The sequence below is a fragment of the Myotis nattereri genome (genome assembly GCF_964212035.1).
Source record: "Myotis nattereri genome assembly, chromosome: 2".
NCBI classification, from domain to species: Eukaryota; Metazoa; Chordata; class Mammalia; order Chiroptera; family Vespertilionidae; genus Myotis; species Myotis nattereri.
In genome coordinates this window covers 34,242,592-34,269,786 of record NC_138076.1, presented here as the reverse complement: position 1 = coordinate 34,269,786, position 27,195 = coordinate 34,242,592, and the positions used below count along the sequence as shown (strand labels likewise).

The 27,195-nt window shown below is 40.5% G+C and overlaps 1 protein-coding gene across 1 annotated transcript in view; it reads right to left on the bottom strand.

Annotated features, from left to right (window-relative positions):
- Positions 1 to 1,712: 1,712 nt before the first annotated feature.
- The window catches only part of EFNB2 (ephrin B2), a 44,106-nt gene continuing 18,623 nt past the window's right edge, over positions 1,713 to 27,195 (bottom strand). Inside the window, exons 2-5 of the mRNA XM_081084797.1 lie at positions 22,477 to 22,760; positions 6,137 to 6,229; positions 5,307 to 5,420; positions 1,713 to 3,853 (exon numbers count right to left, since the gene is read on the bottom strand). Of these exons, the coding sequence (XP_080940923.1) occupies positions 3,465 to 3,853; positions 5,307 to 5,420; positions 6,137 to 6,229; positions 22,477 to 22,760 (880 nt within the window). The 3' untranslated portion in view covers positions 1,713 to 3,464. The remainder of the gene's footprint in view (positions 3,854 to 5,306; positions 5,421 to 6,136; positions 6,230 to 22,476; positions 22,761 to 27,195) is intronic.

The window sequence follows — 27,195 nt, the reverse complement described above, 5'->3', positions numbered from 1 at the left end:
GTCATCATAGAGAAAGGGCAGAAGGTAAATTAAAATAACAAGCAAGCAAACAAACAAACAAACAAAAAGAAAAATGAAAAAAGAAGAAAAGGAAAATACGTTGAAAGCGCTTTTTCCATAGGAAAAAAATATTTTATTTTTTTAAGAACAAATTCGGTTTGAAACAGACGTGGAACGTGACTCACGGATTTCATTGTCTGGGGCTAACTGCAATGTGGAACTAAAGCAGACTGAAAACCTATGACAGGCTATGAAAATAAAACAAAGAAAGAAAAAAATATTTATAACTCAAGCATAATACTGTGTTACTTACAAATTGGACAACGAAATTTTAAATAAATATTCATGGTACATAATTACGGCACAAATATGCAGCAATTTGGCAACCTTTTATACCATTTTTTTTTCCTCATTACAGTGCAAAGGGGAATGACACTGCCGTTTAACAAGCTGTAGCTAAATACATTGCAAAATTCAGATTTTATACAAAACATCTTGCTTAGACTTTATAAAAAACCAACATTGCTCTATGTACACAATCTGGGTAAGAAAAGCCATTTCTGTCTTGTTTGCATGTGTATTTTTATTAAAAAGGTGAATAAGGCTACTGTTAACACCCCAAATCCATATACAGTAAAATCTGGACCTATATACAGCATCTTCACTTAAACATTATGGTGCAAATTCCAAAGTCGGGTGACTACGGATGATAATACAAGCAAGGCATTTACAGTAACTTTCCAAAGCTGAACCAACTTCAAATAAAGGGACAGTTGGTAGATTGTCATATTCTGCACCAGACACAAAACAGACGCACAGAACACTTTTCAATTGGTCGCAGGTAACTCTTCATCAATTCATCTGATTTTTCACAGTTTAGCATGTAACCAAAATGTAGCCAACTGATGATACACACATTTGATTTCATTACAATCAGACTATTTCCCATTTTTCCCCTTCTTGCCCCTCTCCCCCATACTAAAGGTAATTTTTGATGGCTTACAAGAAAATCTTGTATGAATGCACATAAAGGAGAAGGTTGGGGTGATGGAAAGAATTACATATGTACTGTGGTTGGTCACCATGGCAACCTTCCACAGAAATATGATATAGATATATATAATATATATTGCAGATATATATTATACATATATGTACACATGTATACCACACACCCACTCATACATACACACACGCACTTTGGACCAACATCATTTTCAGGTTCAGAAAATAGAGAAGAATAATTTCTGCTGCAACTCATTTTTGCAGGTATTCACTGAAGGTTCGAGAACCTTAAAATGCTGTTGCTAGTTTGTTTTTTTTTCCTCCCAATTCAGAAAGCAAAGTGTTACCATAGAAACAGGACTATGTTAAAGATGTCTATTTTGCATAGCACATAAAAAGTAGGTTTCCTGTTTACTCATTTTGTTTCCCAAAAGGGAGGGTTGGGGGGTAGGAGGAGGGAGGAGGGAGCTAAAGCCAAACTTTTGGCTGAACCGTGCCCCCCTGGATGTGACCCGGTGGATTCTAGTGAACACTTCAGCCATAAGGCAAGGGAAAACACAACACAGAAAATAAATGCCGGAACATCTTGTCATTGTTAAATATATGATGCAGTAACATCGATTTCCTGGTGTTCGGGGCTTGCATTTCCTAGTCTACAGTTACGTGAGACGCCTTCAGAGGACTTGGTTATTTTTGTATTTGCTCTCATTATTGTTATTTTTGGAGTGATGTTGTTTTTCCCAGAAGTAGCTGTCCAATTTTTTTTTTTCCTTTTGTAAAGCACTGAGCATTGGGACCACTTAATTGCCACAAGTGAATTTCACATCTTCTGGTGTACATTGTGTGCAATCTTAAAATATATATTAGTAAAAATCTTTCACTTTATATCCCTTGTGTTCTATACACCTATTATAAATACATCCTATCCTCCTCCTCCCCCTCGATATCATAATTTATTTCCGTCTTAAGGACTCTAAGAGGTTTGCCATATGTGCTTCACCTTGACCCAGAGCACCTGCACTCGGCCTTGCTCAGTACCTACGCCGCGGTCCCCGCAGCCCGGACAGCACCGCCATAAACCAAAGTGTTATAAGGCTCGATCGGGAGGAGGGGTGGGGAAGGGGCTTGGGGGGGAACAGGGGAATCTGACCTACCTTTTACATGAGAATTCTTTAATAATGTTAATGATGATGGAATTACAGCCTGTTTGACCTTTGGCTTTTAAACTTCTAGGTCAGATTTGGCTCTCTGCTCTTCTTCTAAATGCTTTCCCTGTGTTTAATAAAATGTGATAAGTATAGCAGCTGAGTCTGCTTTAGACATCATCCAAAGCAGACCGACTTTCCTACAGCCTCGGAGCTGTACATCTTATTGCCAGTACCACAACAGTCCTGCGGGCTCTCCCCCGCCCCGCCTGCTCCCTTCCCTCTCCAGGCCTGTTCCTCTCCCAACAATGACCCTTTGTTCCACCCAGTGAAGAGGGACTCTTCTCTTCCTGCAAGTTGCTATTTGATAAGAGTGAATTCCTTCCAATGCACCCTAATCCACTGTGTGTGTGTTGTTGTCTCCTACTTGCCTCTTAAAATCGTAGTGAAACCAAAGTGCTGTGCTACCTAATTGGGTCCCCCGCCCCCCCTTTTCCCAACTTTCTGTTTCAGAGGCAGCAGCATTGAACTGTGTTCGCAGACAGCCCTTTCCCCCACCCCCGCCTCCTTCCACCGGCTCCTAGTCTTCCTCGCTGGCAGCCTAGCGTCTGGCTGGAAGGCTCCTTCTTAGCAAACACAGTTTCTAGAAATGTATCATATTATTATCCATTCGACTGGAGCTGTTTGTTGCAAACGGATGGAGTAGGAGACCCCCAACGGGAATGTTCCATTCGTGACGCAGAACGTGGCGTGAGGGGAAATCACATGGGAAGTACGGCAGAGCCCTGGATAACGGGAGTGTGCAACCGTGAGGCCTACACGCTAGCGCTCTCTGCAAGCCCCGCCGAGCCAGAGGTCTATGCGACACACGTCGAGGGGCACGCCCGAGGCAGAAGACGGCGTTTCCAGGCGGGGCGTCCCAGGGCATCTATGCCGAGGACGCTCAAGGGCTCTCTCGCGTCCGCCCGCCACGGTCTGCGCTTGGCTGCGGTGCAGGCCTGCGTGACCGCGGCACATGGCTTCCAGGAGGGCAGGGGTGAGGCGAGCGCCGGTCCCCACGGGCGCCCTCTACACAAGTCTTCCAGCTGCCGGTGCGCATCTGGATTCACCGCGGCCGAAACGCTACAGACTAGGTAAGCTGTCCAGCTCAACGGGGCCCTTCGGAGAAGGAGTGTCCCCTCCACCCCCGCCGTGCTTCAGTCCACTCGAGACACAAGGGGTCGGCCGCGCCCCCGCGGGCAGGTGGGAGGGCGGGCGGCAGCAGGACAGTCCGTTTCCTCCTCCGGGAAAGCGAAGGCACCGCCACGTCTCCTCTCAGACCTTGTAGTAAATGTTCGCGGGGCTCTGGGGGGGCATCTCCTGGACTATGTACACGGGGTGCCCGTAGTCCCCGCTGACCTTCTCGTAGTGGGGGCAGAAGACACTGTCCGCAGTCCTCAGCGGGATGATAATGTCACTGGGCTCCGAGCCGTTGTTGTTGCCGCCGCGCTTGGGGGTGGCCAGCGTGCTGAGCGACAGCGTGGCCGTGTGCTGCGGCGAGTGCTTGCGGTGCCTCCGCCGGTACTTGAGCAGCAGGACCACCAGCGTGATGATGATGACGATGAAGATGATGCATCCTGAAGCAATCCCCGCGAATAAGGCCACTTCGGAACCGAGGATATTGTTCCCGGAATGCCCGGCGCTGTTGCCGTCGGTGCTGGAACCTGCAGAGGCCGAGAAAGCACCACCACCGTTAGCGCTGCCCCAGCTGCTGCTCGTAGGGACCCTGGGAAGCGAGGACATGAAGCGGGGCCGGAGCTTTAACGGGCGGCTAGGCTTTGACAAACCAATTACCTCGGGTAATAGCTAAACGGAAAAGGCAGAAGTCAGCCATCGATGTGAAAGGAGATGTGACTCGAGGTCGGATTTTCACGCTGCTCTCAAATCACATCGTTCCCTGTTCATACATCATCATCCGTCCGCCGCCGGGATGGGCCGTGAGAGCCAGCCCTTGCTGTTGCTTCACGCCTGAACCCACGTCAGCCAGCCTGCGGCCACAGCAGGCGCCTGGCTGTCAGTGTCTGCTGCCCACGCTGCACTGCCTGCTTTCCTCCAGGAAAGGTGGGTTCCGGGGAATCCAAGCCGGGGATCCAAGCCGCCTGCCTTCTCCAGACAAGCCCCGCCCACTGGCAGAGCCACGCAGGCAGCCCGGGAGTGATGGGGCCTGGGAAAATGTTCAACTCCTCACTCGTTTGTATTATTTGATTTACACTTAAAATATATTTGGAAGGCAGCAGAAACTCTCATGCTGAACAGACTGCCAACCCAAATGTGAAGCACTAAAAAACTGCCTGGCATCATTATATTACCCATTTATCAGTTTGTCACAAGAATTTGACACATCTTGTCACTGAAAGTTAGAAATAACAACTTCCCTCCTTGGCGCTTGGAGAGAGATGGAATATTGCTACAGACGCTAAATTCACACGACTGCTAACCAGGCGTACGGATCCCTAATACAAAAACTGCTGAGGTCTGCTCAACAACTTCCATATACAAAAAAAAAATCATTAGCATGGTAACAAATACAGAGCTGTTTGTTCAGACTGTTAAGAAAACGAAGTTAAATGACAGCCAGTTTTATCTGGTATTGTAAACTTTTGCCAGGGATCTGTTTAATATTTTATATTACACTGACTATGTAAAAAAAGTTTTTTGATGATAATCGCCTGAAAAACACAGCATTATGTAATATTTTAAGATGTTGCCATCTAAAATGTAGAAGAGGATCATTCAGGCTCTTTGTGGATTAGATATAATTAGATGAGGGATTAGGACATTAATTATATATACATTAGCATCGGCTTTAAGCTAGTGTTGTTGCAACCAGCACAATAAAGTGCCGGCCAATGAAAATAACTCTGTTCTGAGAAAATAGTGCTAATAACTGGCACTTACATCTGATGAATTCCACTCTTCCGATTGGAGGACTTTTGCAGGAATGAATTATTTTGTTCTTACTGGGCAATTAACAACAGCTAACTGAGAGCAAAGGTGACTGACGTCAGCAACTACGAGGTAATCCTGCTGGTGTAGAAGTACTTTGACTCTGCTCTACCTCTTGAGATACTAAGTGTACGGTGCACACAGACTACACACACAGTCATGCTGCTATACCTGGATTTGGTTTGACAAAGGGACTTGTTGTTGAGCTTCTTCCATTTGTACCAGCTTCTAGTTCTGGACGTCTTGTTGGATCATTATGCCTGGTTGACCCAGCAGAACTCGCATCTATATGAAAAACAAATGATTACTTACCGCACAGACATCTGATAAGATCTAGCTTTAGGAACTGGATATATATCTCAAGAGGCATGAATAGCAATGAACATAAGATTCTTTATGCAAAGGACTACGAGGTACAAGAATATAATGTTCCTTTTAAAACAAAACGGTTATACTAGTTATTTCAGAGGTTTAGATTGGGAGGCCATCTGTGGAAACTATAGGGATTCTTGCATTTGGCAGGCAGAGCATTGCAGATGACATTTCAATTTAACTGAGCAAGTTGATTGACTACTATACCAATTTCTAATTAGAAGAGTAATTCGTTCTGCACAATAGGTTATCTATATGTGAAAAGGCTCAACAAACAATAGTCCTCTGTAGTCAAGATGCAGAAATGGGCAAAATTGCAGAAACTTAGTTTTTTTTCTGGATATTTTAATTTTGAACCATAGAGGTGGTTTGCTTTTGAGAAGAAAAATATACATACACGTATATGGCAATAGACATTCTACCTGGCTGACCTTAACTTTTACCTCCAATAAAAGAAATCTGTTACAGTGACTTGAGGAAATCTCAGTGGCTCAAGGTACAGAGAAAGGTTTGCTTTCAAAACTAAACTGAAGAGTGACTGAAGGCGAGTGTTAGCAATACTGGCGCCACGCTAGCTGGGGGGCTCAACCAGATTACAGTGGCTTCATGAAGCAGCAGATGGTCTTTACCTTGTCCAACTTTCATGAGGATCTTCATGGCTCTTGTCTGGCACACCCCTCCCTCCTGGTTATCCAGGCCCTCCAAAGACCCATTTGATGTAGCTGATTGAAAATAAAATGGACAAAACAAAAAAATAAAGAAAAATCAGGAAATCAATAAGCCAACTTTACATGAACATGAAATGTCTGAAAACAATTTGAAAAATAAGAATTCACTCTTAGTCATAAGTTTTCTGAAAGTATGGGATGCTGAAAGTCGAAAATAAAAATAAAAAAGAAAGAAAGAAAAATGGATACTGTCAACACTGCCGCATGTATGCTATCTGGTTTCACATTTACTTAAGCACTTTCTCCTTCCTTCATGACCAAGTGGTTTAGTTAAGAGTACACAGATAAAAGGCACAGCATCTTCCAAAAAAGCTTACTGACTATTTCGGGGTCAGACTCAAAAGAGCAAAGTAGTTACTACGGTAATTTCAAAACGTGGTAATCATCACACAACACCTGCTTCCTCTACTACAGATTTCCTGCTTCAAGAACAATTAGCTTGATGCACCCTGTTTGTCAAGCATCCAAGTTCTGTAAACACGAAAAGATTCCCACACCCCCTTTTTCTTTCCACAGCCTGCCTCGAGCTTGAAAAGTACTGTATACGTCCTAGAATCCGGCTTTTCAAATTGTGAAGTTTGCCCCCCTCATTTTGTAGTCAACTACAAAGAACGAGTGTGTTGTTATTAACTGATGTCAACCTTGGTCAAAGATTCAACCACGCTCCCTGTTTTGGGACAACTCTGGATGGAGAGAGGGGGACCCACACATCCCACTGCTCTGTTTGGTCCTGGATATAGGGCGAGGGTTCTAGCAGCCACCTATCTCATTCCCTTTCTATTTCAAGAGGAATAGAAGGAGGAGGGACAAGAACATCTGACCACATTCAGAATTTCCTTTTAAACAATCCATGCTCTACTCCATTTGGACGTGTTCTTGTTCTGTCCTTTTAGGACGGTGAGTTCTCTGAATTGCTTTGTAACTAAAGCTGTAAAAAGATAGGCTGCCAGGTACTTTGCTGAGGAACAGGAATTAAATTACAGGTCAAGTTCCAGAAGAGAAAAGAAGGTGGGGAGTGCTAGACATTTTCATTCCTCCACAGTTCAAGGGGCAAGGAACAGAAGTGTTTCATAATACACTTCTGCAATGTAAATCATTCTCTACTTTGATTATGAAAGTCTTCTCTACTAACATTATATATTTAAAGGCACAGAAAAGGGCACAGACTTTCTGATAAAAATAAACCCAAAAGACATTTTTAAAATGGGCTGTTTGTTTTCCAAATGTTGGGTGGGCCAGCAAACAAATCTGGATGCATGTAGAGAAATATGCGTGTCGTGGATAATTATATGAACTGGACAATAAGACACTTATTTACTTGTCTCTGTATTCTTGAGTTATCGACTTTTACTTTCATGGTTTTCCTTAAAAACAATGGCCACCTCTTGTATGTATAAATATCTCTTTGCTTATCTGAGTGTTTCCTTAAAGTTCTCAGTCTCACAATCATATCTCACTCTTCTGCTATTGCTGATTCTGATTTTCTCCTGGGAAACTGGGCAAAAGTTGCCATAATAATTTTATGGGATAGAAAGTAGGTAGTAGCCTCTTGCAGATTGTTAAGAAAATGTGTGGCAGCAAAGCTAAAATAAATACTTAAAAACTAAAAAATATGAATCTAAATAAATCATCTAACCACCCCCCTCCCCGCAATTTCTTCATTTTTCTCTTTCCCCTTTCCCTTCTCCAAAACGGTGCCTAAATTTCAAAGTTCCTTTTTCTCTTAAAGACCTAGAACCGTATGGAGATCTACGAGCAGGCACTATTTCTGGATAAATATAGAGCAGTGTTATAGTTTTTTCTTAATTATTTAGAGCTTTCTCATTTGATCTTCCTCAAAAATTAAAATATGTTTTCATACAGAAAGAAACTAGAAAATGTCTTTTTTCTGGCTGCTGGGTTTACTTAGTTCAAGTGAAATCTCTGTTTCCAAATGCATACACACATAAATGCACCCATAGGCAAATTTACCCAAACTCAAAATTAAATGACTTTTTCTTGTTTAACACTAAGCTGGCAAGTGATAAAAATAGGAGCTGAAGGGTGCTGTGCAGAAAAAAAAATAGGAAAAATATAGATTTATTTCAATCTTGAGAAGGAAAGGTCAAAGATTTAGGTCTCAAAGAAAAAAAAAACTGAACGGCAGAAAGGGTAAGATAAGGCAGGGCGCAGAAGAGTCACTGGCAAATACAATTAAAAATGACATCTGCAGAGGTAGAAACAAGGTAACTACTTCTACTCTGTCACCCTGGAAGCACAGGAGATGCCCATAATTGCAGTGACTTTTTCTTTAGATTTTATTTGTAGCTCAATGCCTTTCCTCAATACCAAAGACTCTGTGCAGAGCTCCCTTGGGTCCAGATAACTCCCGAACATAAAGAACGCTGAAAGTATTCAAATTAAATTGCAATCTATAATTTAGCATCCACAGACTATAAGATGGCAGAAAGAACATTGTGAGAATGACAGTGCATTGTGCCCTGTGAACAGTTGAAATTTTGTGTATTCCCTGGGGAGAAAGAAGCCTCTAAGCCCTGTTGTTGCAGAGAGGGGAACCCATGGATGCTACCCTGGCAGAGGTCTTACACAACTGAAGCTACTGCTGATGGTGGAGGGTGGGGGTCAGTGGAGAGAGTGGGGCCGAAGGGGAGAGCTGGCCAAGAGGCAAAACACTGTGGGTGAGGACAGTTTTTCTTCTACATTCTGCTTCATTCCACTTTAAGTCAACTTGGAAGTTGCAAAAGCTACTGGAAGACATTGAAAAATTCATTACCAATGTTAAAACAGCACAGGAACACTTGGCTATTTAAAAAGGGGCTAACTATTGGGGGGAAAAGGAGACATATGTAAAACTTGACAATAAAAAAAAGAATAAAGAAATAAAAAGGGGCTAACTTTTAAAATACAGTTAGATATTCCGCCATGAAAATACTTTTGCCCTAAATTAGGAATGACCTAAATTGTCACAGAAAACCCTGCTTTAAGATGTTACTACCAACTGAAATTTCAGCAGGTAAACTTTATAGCAAGCATAAAATAATTCAGAGTAACCTCAACTTATTTTATGTTGGATCCCATAGTCAAAATTGACCTACCTCCTCTCTACTACTTCCTCATGGGGAGTGTAAGGGGGTGTGGTTCTCATTCTAGGGGTCTCCCTGCCCCCACCTTGAGAAATTGCAGAGCCAAGTGGCCTGCCCTGATTGTGCGTGTCCCTTGGCTGGCAGGGAATGCTGAAATAAAGCCGCAAGCCCCATCGTCTGCTTCCTCCTGCAACAGCCAGTTACCAAGAAGCTTTAAAAGGTTGAGTGGCTGACTTTGAAAAACAACAAGAAACTGCTTATGCGTGGGAATAAAATCTATTTCCATTTCAGAGGAAATGGAATTATTTTTATTGCAATTATTTTTATTATTGATTGGAATGTATTGGGGGAATTTTTAACATAAAGGAAGTAAAAATAAATTGTTACCTCATTCTACATTGTTTTTCTTTGTATCTCTCTACAAGCATTATCTAATCCCACTACAATCAGAATTACTAAATGGATAAAATTGCACTGAATCATTTAGAGACAGAAAAATAACATGGTTATACCTAAGCTTTTTAGGCCCCAGACATTTTTGTTCCTTGGCCCAGGGTAAAAAAAAAAAAAAAAAAAAAAGACTTTATAAAATTAAAAATTACTAGAAAAATTTCTCCATGCAGTTAGCAAATCGGTTTAATAAAAATACATGGGCATTTTATAGCCTGCTTTTAAAAGCTTTTGCTTCGGGGATCTAATTGCATGTACTGAGTATACTGAAAGCACTATATTGTTCCCCCAGGGCCTGGTTTTCAGTGGGTGGAGATCATTGCTCAGCAAAAAAGTACCCTGAGTTCACACTGCCTAAAAGTCTTCTTCATATTTTAAAACTACACAGCCAACGTCTGTGGTTTCCCATTAATTTGCACATGAACTTATCTGCAGTTCCTGCTCACTGGGAATAGTATGCTGGTTATCTGAGTAGAAAACCAGAGCACCAGTGAGTAAAGCAGACTGAAAGGGCAAGAATATTTCTGGCCGTGTTTTTTAGACTGTGACCAGGGAGAGGAAGTAATATTGCACTTAAAACATGTCTTCATTAGGCTGTTATTGCTCTGCACCCAGGAGGCTAAGCTGCTGCACTGGATCTGGGCTGTTTTTTAGTCCATTGTATCCATAATGTTGTGTTAATCAGATGGAGAATTCAACTGCTGGGTTGGTGCTGACATATGGGTTGCAAAAAGGTTAGAAATGAGGGCAGCACAAAAAAAAAAAAAATCCTACAGAATCATAGCTTCACTATGAAGGAAAATTCTTAGGTTATAAGGGAAAGAATGAATCATCAACATATACTAGTGCTTTGGAGAATATTTCAAACTACTCTAAAATGTAGCTTATTGCGATGGGGCTGGGTGGGTTAGGGAGATGGGTGGACACTCAAAAGCAAATATTTTTATTAATTTCACCAAAGAAGTCCACCAAAGAGAGAGAGAGATATGTATACAGGGTCAGGAAAATCTGAGTTCAGTTTTCTAGCAAGAATGAACACCTTGTCTTTCTATAAAGCTTATGCATAACATAGTCACTATTATTTGAGTATGAAACAGCATTTTATGAGCATTCTCAAAATCACCCTCTTTGCCCTTACTCTCCTTCCTACCATGTCATCATATGCTGGCCCTGCTAATTTTGATTTCTTAGACCAGCCTTCCTACACACTAGTCTCCTTAAGCTCAACACCGTCTTCTGAAAACCAGAAGCCTATTACCTGGCAAACACAGGAACTGAAAGAAGCAGAATCAAGTGAGGAATATGGAAAGTAAAGCCAAGACATTAAAATAAACATGGCACTGAGACAAGGCTACTGTTTTCCTCTACCAGGGCTAACGACTCTGAGTGTCTAAAAGAAAAGAAAAAAAAATGGAAATGAGATATGTAAGTTGAAAAACAAGGAGGTTGATAAAAATATAATTACTTAATGCCAACATACAACCCAGGAAGCTGAGCTCTGTCTACTTAACACCCCGACATCAGTTCAAATTCAAATGTGTGATGCAAATTCAAAATATGTACTAAAGAAACAGCGATCCCATTTTCTATAGCTCAAATGAAGACAGTTTAATGCCTTGGGTACCATGGTTCTCCTTTCTGATACCAAATTAAAGGAGGGGGGGAAACCAATCTCACCTGGAAATGATAATGTCCCCTGAGTGCCCAAAGGTCAAGACTTTTAAAAAAGTAATAAAAATTAATATACGGAAACATCTGTACATGTGCCAAAAGGGAGAAGAAAAATTAACTTTTTCTAACTTCTCTTCCTTTTTGTGTTTTTCTTTGTTGGATTCACTGTGAAAGAAACGAGGAATACACCACCACGACTTTCCAACAGCCCTGTTATTTTTGCTTGGCATATTATTTTTTAAAAAAAGCTCCACATTCTTTCAAATAACATGGCAGTTTATCCCATAATGCCTGCTCTTAGGGTAAAAGTTTTATGAATACTTCTTAAATGGCCTCACACAGGAGAAAAATACAAAGGCACATATTTTCAAAAGAAACTGTATACCCACAAAAGCTTCTTTTTTTTTTTAAGTTCTCCACTTGATAAGATAGTGCTCAGTGGCATTTGATTACCTGATTTTAGTGTGGGGGGAATAGTTCCCAGTTAAGACACTGGATAAGCTCCTCGTGATGCAGGGTGTGTGTGTTTCTCACCCAAGAAAACCATGTTCCAGTGTGAGAGGAAGAAACATTTAAATTGAAACCACGTCGCTATGATTGTGCTTGAAAATTTTAAAGCAGTAAATCAGGCATTAAGCAGTAATAACTGTCTCAGCACCAGTGACTTCCATACAACACAATTACTTATGTTTCTCCACTAGACAGAACGATTTGGAAAAAATGAATTTAAAAATGAAGTCACAATTTAGACCTTCCCTCTTGGATTCTAGCATTAAAATATGAATAGAGATACCAGGTATTGAGTATAAGTGGATGGTCTTAATAAAATGGTATAATTTTATTTCCACAATTTCAAATGTTCATCATGAATGATAGGATTAGGATGTTATATTGACAGCTCAGAAAAAAGAGTTTTTAAAAAATGTAACAGCCTTAAAACAGCTTAGTAAACTGTCTTTTTGAGTTCACTGAAAGATTTAATGACATATATTACTTTGCCATTTTACATTACTTTTTTGGGAAGACAGGAGACAAGACATTGTAGATGAGAAAATGTGCCCCTCTCGTGGCATAATAGTTTAGATGGACATGATTTTATTTGCTTTGACAATTTAGACACCAATGGTAAGTCCAAAGGTACCAATGTGATATATATTATTATAGCTCATATCTCATACATCAGATGAGACTTGGACATTGAGGGTCAACCTACTGAGAGAATAGTAACAATATAAAGTAATAAATACCACATTTAGAACATAAGAAATTCTGTCATAGCTTGCTCATAAAAAATTTTTATCCACATCAAGGATATGTTTATTGAGTTTAGAGAGTGGAAGGGAGAACGAGAGAGAGAGAGGCATCAATGTGAGGGAGAAACATCAATTAGTTGCCTCTTGTATTTGTCCCAACCAGGCCGAACCCACAACTTAGGTATGTTTCCTGACCAGGAATTGAACTGGGACCCTTAGGTGTATGGGATGATGCTCCAGCCAACTGAGCTACACTGTCCAGGATACTCATACAATCTTTTCACTATTAAAAACTGTATACAAAGATCAAGTGAAGATCATTGAAGATGCGAAGACCCACAGTTATCTTCGATAAATAGTCCTGAAAAGTCACTGATTACATACCATCCAAGTGAAAAAGATGGGAAGAGAAGTAGTGAATGTGTGTGTATGTGTATGTGTGTGAATGTAAGTGTATGCACACCTCAGGGGTATATATCACTGAAAAAAAATACCCACCAAGTATTAACACTTTTGTGAGAAAGATCATATAGTCCTGGCAATAAATTACATGTCCTCCTACTTTTTTACGAGAGGCCTGATTAAACACATGAGATCATTTCTGAGTGGTTTACTTTATTTCCCCTTAAAATATTGCTTTCAATACATGTTGTCTTGATTTTTAATGAATTCTGCTGAGAAAAAAAAAAAACATCCCTTGCTAAGTCTAAGATTTTATTGCTAAAAAATGATAATGATTTTATGCAGGTGGAATCTCTCATTAGGTAAAAAAAAATTCAACATGAGTCCATAAAAAAAAAAAAAAGCTTTTTATCTAACATGCTTTAGGGGAGTTTGTCTTAGCATCACAGTGATTCAGACAAAATTAACATCATGAGAATGTGATAATCAACAATAAAAGGATAATTACTTTTATACATAAAAGTGAACCTTACCATGGGCCAAAACCTACTAAAAAAGACGAATTGTGTTTTAAAAATAGGTGCCCAGATGACTACTTCAATATAATAACCACACTCACATTTAAAAAAAGAGAGAATGATGTAAGAGTTCTAAAGATAAAACATAATTCCCTATTGTCTATATTAGTTTAATTTAAGTATTCATATTTTTAAAAATGAAACTTTCCGGTCAAAAGATACTGATACTATCCAATGAAAATATTCTGACACATGAAGAAGCATGTGTTTGAGTGAGTGATTCTTTCTAGCACACACTCCATTGCTCACTCCTGAGTTTTTAACCGTCTTAATCACTAACATATCTTTGTGGAACTATGGAAATGTCTAGCTAGCAAAGGACCAGAGTAAAATGTTCCTGGTGGGGAGGGGTGCACATCCCACGAACCTCTTGCTCATTCTACGGTCACTAATTGCATGCAATAATATTAATGACCCCGTAATCGCCAGACCCCAGCACTGAGGTGGAAAACATCCATCTGAGGCCGAGCACAGTGCTGGGTGCTGGGACGTCACCAGTGACTGAATTAATGTTTGCTGACAGTTGAGAATACAACACTGCAGATGAGAAAATGTGCCACTCTCATGGCATAATAGTTTAGATGGGCATGATTTTATTTGCGTTGACCATCTAGACACCAGTGGTAACCCCAATAAAGGGCCCTGTCTGAATCTGCCCTACACATGAACCTTATTTTGTTCAGGGCAACATGCTCTGTCCTCTAAGAATCCAGAGCAATTTTCCACACGTTTGCTTCGATAAAGGAATACCTTCATCTCCTGGTTTAATATCAGGGACAATGAAACAAGGCTACCTCACTAATGCAAAGAACCACTTGCTAAGCACAGCTGTCTTTTAGCAACACACAGCCGGGCTCCTCTGCCAAGCGATCAATTATCCAACTGACAGAGGTTCTGCCAATCCATCCATCCATCCATCCATCCATCCATCCATCCATCCATCCATCCAAACTGCAGCACCTGTACCTCATCTCTTAATCCCTTTACTCTGAGAGATTTTTATCGTATAATTTCACTATTTAGCAACTTTCTATTGAGGGCCTTAAAGTGCTTGGCCACATTAAAAAAAAAAAAAGTAGCATAGTCTTATTGAAGAAACTGAATTAATAGGTAGTAGATCTAAAAAGAAAAGAAAAATTCAGAAGATCTGACAGATTGCTATTACAACCACCTTGACCCAATGGCTCTCTCTTCTTCATTCAACTTTGGGGCATATTATTGCAATTAGTTATTATTGAAGTTAGTTCCACAATGTAGGGCAGGGCATCAGGCCCAACATGTTTGACAGAAGCATAGAGTCCATTGGGTATCCCTATCACGCGAGGGTCTTTGCTATTGCTATGGATGTGTTATGAGTGTATAGACATAGACTCTTTCCTGCACTATGTTTGTGATGTGATATATGCAAATACTAACGTCCCTCTCACTGTGTATACATTCATATGCTTAGTGACGCAGGGGGCACTGTCACATAAGTGACATTGGTCTAAGGGTCTGGTTTGAGTTTTGGCTCTGACATTTCATGGCTGTGTGAACTGTACTAAACAACTCACACTTTCGAAATTTCGGTTTTCTCTCAGTGATAAAAATTTCCCCGTCACCTGTGTTTCAAGACTTCAAAGGGACACAGAGTCTGTGAGGCCGCAATACCTCCCCCCGAGTGAGCAAACACCCAGCCTGAGACTTCAGAATGTTAGGAACAAATGTGTGACTCTTAAGGACAATATAAATAAGTTTTTTTAGAAGTAATCTTTTTTGTGTGTCTGTCTATGCCTCTTGGCTATTTCCTAACCTTCTTTATTTTGCTTTCAATGTTGATCAGCATGATGAATATTTAAAGGCTATTAAGAAAGAAACTTGTTCCCTCTCATGCTTGTACTAAGTCTCTGGTATTGTTCAATTATTTAAAAAGTCTAAGTGAACCTTTAAAAAGCTATAAATACAGGTGCTACAGATATTAAGATGTATTTTATGAAATAGTAAAGGCGGTTTTATTCTGAGCAATTCCTAAATAATTTCTTTTTCCCCCCTAATTAATCTCCTTCATTTCTCACCTGCTCTTGTTTTGCTCTTATTCTGCATGAGGCGTTGGTTTCTCCCATCACTTTGAGAATCAGGGTCACCTTATTCTTCCGTTGGCTATTTGGGAATTAGGAATAGTGCTCACAGGACTCTCTCTGTCTACCTCTAAATGAGATAAGCTGTCCCTACTGCCTGGTGAGGCCATGGACCATGAACAATCTCACTCTACCACAGCCTTCCCCGCCTAAACCCTGCGTGAGCTGGGATGAATATCCCAATGGCCACGACTCCATCAGACCCATGCACCCTAAGTCTCAGCACAGTCTCCAGTTAAGCAGAATCCCGGCTTCACTTCCTAAGTGCAAAGAACTGAGGCTCTATTCATACCAAATTCACCAAGGAGTCTTCCTGAGATACTCTGGGACAGCCTTCACTGCAGGCAGAAAAGGATTTCACATTATGTTAAAAAATAATAAAAACAAGCTTCTAATTATCAGACTAATGAAATGATGTACTTCCCCAGCTAGTCTCGATGACAAGGCAACTCTGACACATTTCTTTTCTAGAAGAACCTCTATACTACATTAGGATGCTGCTAAAATTACCAATAAAAACACAGCATTGCCTTTGTGGAACAGGGAACTGAGAAAACGCCTGGCAAATGGTTAAAGGCAAGTGGGGAAAATGATTAGGCAATTGGAAGATTCCACCCGGTGCATCTCCTTTGGGTCTTACAGAGGATATGCTGCCATGCCTGGGCCATTCCACCAACTAAAACATACATAAATGCATGTTTCCTGGCAAGGAAAGCCCAGGACAAAGGAACTTTCATAACACTCTAGGAAGGCAGAGAGGGAAGATCTTATAATTAAGCTATGCAGCATTCCTGAAACTTGTAAACTTTCTGGAGTTTCATTGTATGGATGGCTTTCAAATAAATGATACTTTCTGAGAGCATCTTCCCCGCCCTTAGCTTGCAGGAAAGCATACTAGTCGGTTTGTCTGGTCTTCTGTCTTGTACATCCTCCCCTGTGCCAAAGAGACCCTTAGCCATCCGCGTTTGGTGCCAACCACGGAGGTAAACACTTTACACATATTACCCCCCATTTAAACACACATCATCCTGAGAAGGCAGGTACTGTTACCCCCAATTTACAGATGAAGAGCTGAGGCAGAGATTGGTTAAGTTACTTGTTGAGGGGCATTCAAGAAGTCAGGTCTGTCCACATCCAGACTCTCAACTGCTATGTTAATCGTGTGTATGTGATTCCCCCAAACACCAAGATTCTGATGAACATCCTATCACAAAGATGATAGTTATAGGTTAAAAATAAAAAGGTGTTAAAATGCTTGAATTCAGCAATTATATGCAAGGCATCAAACATAAATCCTCACCCCAAAGTCAGAGGACATAAGTGATAGGCTGATGTAGACATATCACTAAACTTGATGTAGCTTTTATTACATTTATCATATAAATAACCAACGAAAGCATATAATTACTTCACAGACACCACAGATCCTATATAATAAAAGGCTAATATGAAAATTGACCGAACGGCAGAACAACTGGTCGCTCTGGCACGCACTGACCACCAGGGGGCAGACACTCAATGCAGGAGCTGCCCCCTGGTGGTCAGTGCGCTCCCATAGGGGGAGCACTGCTCAGCCAGAAGCCGGGCTCAGGGCTGGCAAGCGCACTGGCGGTGGTGGGAGCCTCTCCTGCCAAGGCAGCGCTAAGGATGTGGCTTAGGATTAGGCCTGGGGAGAGGGGCCTAAGCCTTCAGTCGGACATGCCCCAAGGGCTCCTGAATTGTGAGAAGGCTCAGGCTGGGCTGAGGGGACTGCCCCCCTCCCACCCCCCCCACCCCCTGAGTGCATGAATTTCATGCACCAGGCCTCTAGTTCTTATACATTCTTCAAAAAAGCTAGGTGTAAAAGAATATTTGAAAGCTCCCACAACTACTTTAACTATTTTCCTGGGGAAAATACAGTACATTCAGTATATTTTAGTGCCATTTGTCTCATCTACTACCCAAATACAAGGAAATAAAAAAACAAAAACAAAAATATAGACACATTCAACAAAAATACAGAAATGAAATCTGTTCTTCTGTTTTGATTCTTTAAAAATAGTGTTTCATGATATTTGTGTGCAAGTGTTTTAATTTATTTTGCAATTTTGTTCAGCAGTGGAGTTTATGCCTAAAAATAGCAAAGCTGACTGTGGAGTCTTCCCATTTTATATGCTCTGATAAAAAAAAAAATGCTTTGGAGAACTAAGCCAACAAAGGGCTGAAGAATGGTGACTCACTCTAACTCATCCAGTGTTTCTCAAGGAAGAGTTTCCCAAGGCACGGAAAGTGAGGGGTGGCTTTCGGAAGGATGGCAGGGTGTACCTTCGAGAACAACTTTTAATGGAAGCAATCAGACAATTTCCCACAAACCCATGTCTTGGCTACAGATTTGAAGTAAAATAACATAAAAGCCACATAAGCTAAACTGGAAGGTGCTCTGAGCATGTAGTGTTCTTTTATGAGCACCTCTGTCCTGGCCACTGTTTCCTGACACAGTATTCATCCAATGACACTCATTTTTGTCTCTCTTCTGACTCACATAATTTTGTCCTGTGATGAAAACCTCTTCGTGGCTATTTTGCAAGATTTTAAGCGAAGGCTGGTTAACTAACCCACAGAACCTTCATAATGTTGGATGTTGCAAAGGGTCAACACACCAAAATTGTTGACTCATTCAACTCTATCACCTCTAAAAAGAAATTCAAACCAAGCACCAAGAGTGTCTATAAGAAAACTTTAAGACACAAATATGGATGAAGGCTGAGAACAGTTAGAAATGCTTTCCTAGTATTAACTGAAGCGTTTACTAAGACAGAACTGCCCTTGACAACAGGCAACTTCAGAGATAGGTATTTCATAAACTCTCTTTAAATTTTAAGGACACAATAAAAGTAACTATAGGTTATGTAAAATGCTTACTATGATTTTAAGGTAATTAAGAATCTGAATGCAGTATAAAATGGGGCTTTTCAGACCAAGTGACCTTAACATCCCTACCTTTGGATTTAAAAGATTAAGAGATTTTATTATGCAAATTAGGCCAGAGGCTAATTACAAAGATAGGTCACTTGAAAAAGTCAATTCTAAACATTCAGAAAACTTGCATATATCATTTTGCCACATGTCAAAGCAAATAACCAATTATGAGATTTAATGAGGATTCATAGCATTTTGTCATGTGATGAGTATATACTCAGTAGGCTTAAAATATACTTCCAATTAAAAATTAATATTTACTTCTGAAACTCAAAAGTATGATGCCTGTATTTTAAATATGGTAATACTACAAGTCAAATTAAACATCTTTAAATAATTTACAGCAGGTCCTGTCTATTCCAACGGGAAAAAAGCTACACTAACAAGATATCCTATATTCGATGTGTATGTCCAATCATAGTCGGGAACTGGAGACTTCCATCACCAGCCAGAACTACAACAACAACAGCAGTTTCTAGAGAAGAAATTAAAATTCAAAGAACTAAAGCTACTTTCTCATTAAGCTCAGGCAGCAGGACTAGAACCCACATCCCTGGGCCCAGTGCTCTGGAATCAGGAAATCTAGGGCACCAATTCAGTCCATTAGCAATTTGGACTGTTCCCCTGCAGGGTAATGCAGTACTACTCCTAACTATCAAGTCTCTTCTTTCTCGCCATGGAAAGAAAGCAGCACACAATATTGATGATTTTAATACTGATGATGAAAATCATATTGATGATTTTCTTAGTTATGAAGGTGCTAAGTAGACACTAAGATCTGAAATTAAGCATATGCAGCATATATTGTAGCAACGCAAAGACACCAGTATTATTTACTGACTACCTCAAAATGAGCTGATGAAGTGTTAAACATACACTTGTAAATTTTAGGTTTTTTCCTCATACTACCTAGTATAGCACTATTTTAAGTACAATGTGGAGAGAAAGAGAGAGAGAGAGAGAGAGAGAGAGAGAGAGAGAGAGAGAGAGAGAGATTAAGATTGTTTGATGTGTGCCCAACTGGCGTGGCTCAGTGGTTGAGCATTGACCTATGAACCAGGTCAAGGTTCGATTCTTGGTGGTTGGGGCACATTCCTGGGTTGCTGGCTCCATCCCCAGTGGGGTCGTGCAGGAGGCAGCCAATGAATGACTCTCTCTCATCATTAATGTTTCTATCTCTCCCTCTCCCTTCCTCTCTGAAATCAATAAATATATATGTTTATTTACATATATATTGTTAAAAGATTGTTTGATGTGAAAAGTAGTCACTTTTTAAAATCTCTTAATTGTTTTGGTGCCTTGGGATTCTTGAAGAAGCAAAAAAAGTTAGCATTAACTATTTAAACTATTTTAAAATGTGTTCTTCTCATCATTAGTCTCTTTCCCAGGGAAAGCGGTGTATCAGTGAGCTTTGCTGTAGGCTGGGTGAGAAAGCGGTTTCTGCACTTTCCCAACTTCTGAAAGGTCTTCCTATGCCTGTGACGTGGCGGAAGCCTTTCAGCTCTCTGTGGAGAGTCTGCGTGGACTTCCTGGCACACTTCTGAGCTCTGGGCCCCTCACCCAGCCCTGTGACAATCACCCAACCAGCAGCATTCAAACCGCCTCTCATTGTTTCAACCTTGAAATGCTCAACTCTATTTTAAGAACAATTCCTTTATCCCAGGCTTTTGCACTGTAAATCAGAACTCTACAGAGAGTTCTGGGGGCCAGCGGAGCTCAGCTACCTGCAATGAATCTAATAATGAGTTTTTAGAGAAAGAAAAATAAGAGAGGTCATCATTGTGTAGATTAGTATTATAATTAATTACAAAGTAAACCATGGTTCTAAACACAAACCTATCATGTGTTGGTAAGTCATTTATTATTAAATGCTCACTACATTAAACAAAAAGATGTTGCTTATTTAGTATTTATATTTACTTCCTGCATATTCAGGCTAAAGACTAGCCCCATGTTTGCTGAAATCCCACTTGCATTCACTGGGGACTTAAAAATGAAAAGCCATCTTCAGGAAGTCATCAACTAAAGTACATGGAGGAGAGAATCTGGGTCTGTTGACTGGTCTGCATGGAAGAGCCAATCCGTGGGCTTGGGCTGCAGGTACAGCTCTAATGACACACATCTAATACCACAGGAACATCTGATACTCTACGGCATCCGCTCTTCAGGCACCCCCGCCACCTCCATAGTCTTTCTTCCTTCCACCCTACCGAGGGGAACTGACCTTCTTAAGGAATTTATCTAAAGTCACTTTCAGTTCCCTATAAATGGTATGCTAAACATTAGTGTCCTTGGTGAAGCCTTACTTAAATTGTCTTTAAAAAAAAAAAAGCCACTAGGCTTCCAAAAGCTTAAGGTTTCCATTTATTTTTACCTAATAACTATTTTAGATTCTCAAAGATTTCTCTATTATTTTGTACACTTTACCACCCAATCTGCTTGTTTCATCCCTTAGAATGCTTCTATTTTCATTTTACAATAATTCTTTCTTTAAGTATGTAATTTACCACTTTTCCTTTCTGTGTGTTTTTGTTGTTGTTGTTACTTATTCTTGCTCAGCCACTCGCTGTGTATCAGGTTCACCTACCAATAGGGTTTCAGCCTCCGGCATTTAAGGTTTACAGCAAAGGACACAAGAGAATTGGACGGCTATGACCACTTTTGTTTTCATGGCTAATGTAGTAAAAATAATATGTTATTGAGCACTAAGTCACTATTCAGTGAATTATTGATCCTGAGCTTTAAAAAAGAGCAGCTAAGAGGCTGAGAAAGCAGAGTTTTAACCTGGTCACCCAGAGATGGGAGGGTGCAGCCAATGGACAGCAGTTAAGTATTCCCTAAGGAACTGAGGACTATGGTAACAGATAAGTGAGCAAAATTTTAAACAAAAGAAATTAGGAAAAAAATACTTCATTGCTTTAGTGACGTGAAGAGCTGTCTCAGTCACCCAGACTGCACTGACAAAACCCTGGCCCTAGAACGACCCTGGCTTTGTGCTAGGATGGGATTTGCACTGAGTAGGCATGTGCTCCAGGGGATGCACCATGTGACTTCACAGCCTTATGAGAGGACAATGGCTCAGATATGACTCAAAGGGTACATAATATCTGTTCCTGATGCAATGTATCAAATTGCTAGATAGGTTTTTAAAAAGTAATTGGTTGAGCAACCCCAACTTTTGTCTTATTCTTCTAAATCTGGTTTTGACGTGCCCATGTACAACTGTGGTTTGTAACACCCATCCTTCGAACCTATATGCTCCATCTCACTGATGCCTTCATGAGGAAAAGGTACTATTATACCCTTATTACTGTTGAATCCATAGTACTTAGGTACAGTTTCTGGCACAGAGGAAATATAAATGAATGAGTGAATGGATAGATGGATGAATGGATGAAGAGAAATGTCACAGCACAAGAGTTACCCAGCAAAATCTCACCAATGGTCCTTAAAAATGCTTTTGTTAGTAGAGATGCTGAGTATATTCATATATATATATATTCATTTATTTCAATGCTATAAAAACTCTAGGATATTTTTTTCTCTTTAGGTATTTATATTTAATGAGTACTATTAGTATAGGGTCCCACGTTCAATTAAGGTTTCTTTCCCAAAAATGGATTATCACCAAATATTTGACACAATAATACTTTTAAGGAAGCAAAACTAGATACAAACCTATTTAGCTTATCCTAATTTCTATAAATAAATAAATAGAATTATACTTACATATAATGTAATAGTCTTTGTTCTTCTGAAATTCTAGACCCCAAAGGTTAGGGCTGAATTCTTGAAACTTGATAGTGAATTTCACATCTTGGTCTGGTCTGGCACAGTTGAGGAGAGGGGTATTTTCCTTTTTAATAGTGCATCTTTCTGCTTGGTCTTTATCAACCATATAAACTTTATAATATTCATATTGGCCAATAGTTTTAGAGTCCATTTTGGGGCAAATAATATCCAATTTGTCTCCTATCTGTGGGTATAGTACCAGTCCTTGTCCAGGTAGAAATCTAAAAGCATAAAAAAAAAAAATTGAGTTGACAAAAGTTAACAGTATTAATAATTATCACAAAATAGCCAGACGACGCCAATAACTCCAAATTACAATTTTATAAATCCAAACTTTTATTTGCCAAAAGTATCTTAGTTCAGATCAGCATGGGATGAATGTATTTAGGGATTAAACTTTAGAGAAAAGAAAGAACCACTCTCCTTACTCGACACCAGCAATTTTCAACCTTTTTCATCTCATGGCACACACAAACTAATTACTAAAATTCTGTGGCACACCAAAAAATATATATATATTGTCGATCTGACCCCCAAAAAGGCATAATTTTGATTCATTCACACCTGATGGCTATTGTTGTGTTGGCTGTTGCCATTTTTTACCTGATAATCCAAGGGAAAAGAGGTCAGTGCCTCTGACTAAATAGTCAGGCACTTCATGTTTTAGTTTTATTTTTTCAATTCTTGTGGCACATCAGTGTGCCTCTTTCGACACAACTGGTTGAAAATCGCTGCCCTGCGCAACAGGAGCAATCAGCCTGCTGACGTTTCTTTACTACCCCCTCGCTCTACTAGCTCAGTACTCCTTTGTGTAACTTCACAATTACTTTTCCTGCTGGTGAGTCAGACCTCCCCACCTGTTTGTTATTTTTTAACCATTGGCGGCTTTCGTTTATTAGGCATGCCACAGAAGGATGGCATCAGCGCCAGGGAACAGTGGGTGCACTAATACTCTGTTGTCTTGTTAGTTTCCATTGGCTGTTGATGTTAATTAACAGACAAGTTTCATCAAGAATGCTTCAAATTACTTATCATAATTAGTCAGTCACTGATCAAACAATGGGTTTTTTATTACAGTGAACAAAAGAAATGTCTTACAAACCCATAAAAGATAACTAGAAATAATTAGTTGTAGTATTGATTCAGCTGCAAGATGAAGAGTCCCTGACTTGCAAGGACAGCAGCTACTGTCCTTGCTCCACCAACCCTTTCTTCCCTTCCCTGGAGATGTATTTGCTCCAATTAATTCTTAGAGGCAAATCTTTAGAACTAAGACAACTGATACAATATCCCCTTAATGCTTACAGCTAAAAGCTTTCCCCCCTCCCCTACCTCTTTCTTGCTAGCCATGCTGCTGAAAGATCGTTCTTAATGGGGAGTTTCTCTGAGAAACTGAAACAAGAGCTTCCTAATGAACATCCTTCTACAAGTGCTAACACCAACAACACACTTAGAAATCCCAGCTCTTCCTCTGTACGCAGCCAAGCCTTCAGGCTCATTAAAATATTAAAGCCCGAGAACAAAGCGTCATGTCTGAATCCCGCCAATTCGACCCTTTATTTAACCAGGGAAGCCCACCAGCCATAACAATTAATGGGTTGTAATTTACTGAGAGAGAAAGCCAGGATGGTAAGGCACCCCCAATGTCAAATCCGTACTGAGGAAACAGGTTATGATTTATGCTAATGAATGGTATTAATTTTCTGAAAATTGCATGAGGGTGGTTATGAAGCATCACAGAACATAACAGAAATTACATTATTGGATTTATATTAAAATCCAATAGTTTTTATGGCAGGAAAAATGCATGTTGCCGACAGTGGTTTGTCATTTTCCTTGGGAACGCTACTTTACAATCCCAAAGAGAGAGGAGTCCCCCCTACACACACTTTATTTTTGTTATTAAGCTTTTATAGCCACAACATATGACATTTATTCATTAACAAAAAGAAAAAGAAAGAAAGAATGAAAGGAAGGGAGGAAGGGAAAAAGAGCAAAAATCACCTAACATAATATCAGAATGAATATTTTTTATAACAATGACGAATTTCATACAAACATGTGTGCATACTTGAAGAATTCTCTAGAACTTTGGACAAATGAAGATTACCAGTTAGTAAGGGTCTCTCTTTGATCGTCTTGACCATTTTTCCAGTTTCCTGTGGAGATGCTTTAGAAATTCAACTCCAAAGGACTGAAGGACTCCTGGGTACTCCCCCAACCTCCCGAGCACCAGTGTGGTCTCTCTAGGCAAGTCCATCTTTGTGAGTAAGAAAACAAAGACTCTAGGTGCTGGTGGAGGGATGGAATCAGAATGTCTGTGGAAGAGCCGTTTTAGTCTGTACCCCTGCCCCTTACAGTGCTTCTGATACGTCCCTGTAGTCAAGAAGAGGGGGCAGGATGCCTGGCAATCACTACCCTTGAAATCGTGTGAGCCTTATCTCACTCACCTGCCTGACACATCCCTTTTCTCAGTTTTATTCCTTAACCTTCTTAGGAAACCTTCACTGCAACCAAGAACCAGAGGCCAATTCCTGCCTAGGGTTCCCACCTCACGTCAAATACTTTCTACCCTAAATCTTCTCCTTTAGTAGCTGACACAGAGCGACCACCACATGTAAGCTTGTTAGAAGTATTCATAAATCACAGCCAAGGCCTACACCAGGATATCTGTATCCTGCCTCCTCTCACAGCCCTGATCTTCACACCCATCAGTTTTCACCCTGGACCAGTGTCCCCAGGGCTTGCCCGGGCCTCAGGCGTCAGCATCCTTAGCAGCCAGATGGACCCATTCTCTTGTCCATCCAGTCAATTCTTTACAAAATGTGCATCAGCTCCTCCACCCCCACAAGCTGTATATCATCTCTGCAGATCTTAGAACTCTCCCACATCACACCCTATGTCTAAAGTTCAGCTCACTGAGCTCTTCCTTCATTCAAAATGCTCCCAAGATCTTGTTTCCTTCGTGAGATACATTTTCTTCCTGCTTAACCAAGGACTCATCGGAGGTGTCCTCCCACCCATGTAAGTAACTCCTCGTGACTCTCTCTTCACTCACCAACTCGGAATTACAGCTTTTGCTGATGCTGATGGGTGAGGCCAAGAAGACGTGACACATGGGCTGATGTGCCAACAAAGATCTCCACGTTCTAGACCATATTTTCAGGAGGCACAAATCCCATGAAAAGCGGTAACAGCCAGTGATGGGGGAGCCATAACCCATAAAGGGAAGGGGAAGAACCTCGAATTTCAATAAGCACACCTAATATGCTCCGGGAAAGTAAATCTCGATAAAACTCACTATTTCTAATGCTTGAAAAGAGTCAGCTCACTTTTCAGAACATATTGTAGCAAAAAGTAAAGCAAGAATGTTACCCTTTCCCCTGAAAAAAGTAATTGTTTCAAGTGTTCCTTAAAAATATTATTGCTTCTTTATGCAAATCCATAGAAAAAGACCCAATAATTGAGTGCTTTAGAGGTTTACTTTGTAAGCATGTATATATATATAAACTGGTCAGCATAGCAGTGGCTTTAATTGATGAGGTTATGGTTTCTCCATAGACAAAGGGTGAGGCCGAGTTTGAGCCTAAATCACAGATTTCTTGTACACGTCACCACTATATGCCTTCGAGCCCCTGCAGCCACTTTCTTCCCTCCCAGGAACCCTCACTGTTTCTAAGGCAACAGGGGAACAAACAGGAGTAATGAAAGTATAACAACTAAAGCGCCGTATTTCATGCCAGACTCTCAGAGACAAAAAAAAGTAGAAGATCCTGATCATCAGGAATTTACAATCTATCTCCCTGAGGGCCAGCGGGTCCCAGGTGTGTCTGATTCAATAGCGAATGCCCAAGGGCTGACATATGGTAAATGCTCAATAAGTAATGTATTCGTTGAAAAAAAAATTATGGAAGAACAAATGGGAGCCAAAATATACACAAATAAAGTTAAGTCAAATTAGGTGCCACAAACTATTTGCAATTACAGGCATGGAAGGAATTCCCGAGTTCAGACCACCTAGAGTTGGGACAAGGGTGTGCTGCGAGCAGAGATGAGATTTCCAGGAGACAGCATCCTAGGCGTGATGTTTCTGGAGAACAAGGAGCCGTGCAGATGGAGTTTCAGAGCTGTTCTCTCTGGAAGGATTTATGGGTATGAGCAGTCTTCTACAATCGCTTTCTATTAAAACTGCCAGGCAATTAAACACCTCCAGAACCACTAATAACAAAAACACTGCTGCTTTTGAGCACTTACCCTGTGCTAAGCACTGATCAAAGCACCTTACATCACATTCTCTTCATGTAATCACTACACACGTACCCAACACGCAAAACAGGTGAGGATGCACCTGTGCCAAACACCAGGCACAAAAGGAAAAGCCCCCTATTCTCTGCACACTTTTTGGTTCTTACTGCATTACATTGAAGCATAAATCTGGTTTGTGAAATGAATTTTTTTCTTAAATTGAGCTTTTCACAGCCAAGCCATAAAGTTAAAAGAAATCAAGAGAAAATCAGTCTGCACACAAGCTTGCGAGCACCTCCGTCTAGCTCAGCGGTTCTCAACCTGTGGGTTGTGACCCCTTTGGGGGTCGAACGAACCTTTCACAGGGGTCGCCTAAGACCATCGGAAAACTCATATGTAATTACATATTGT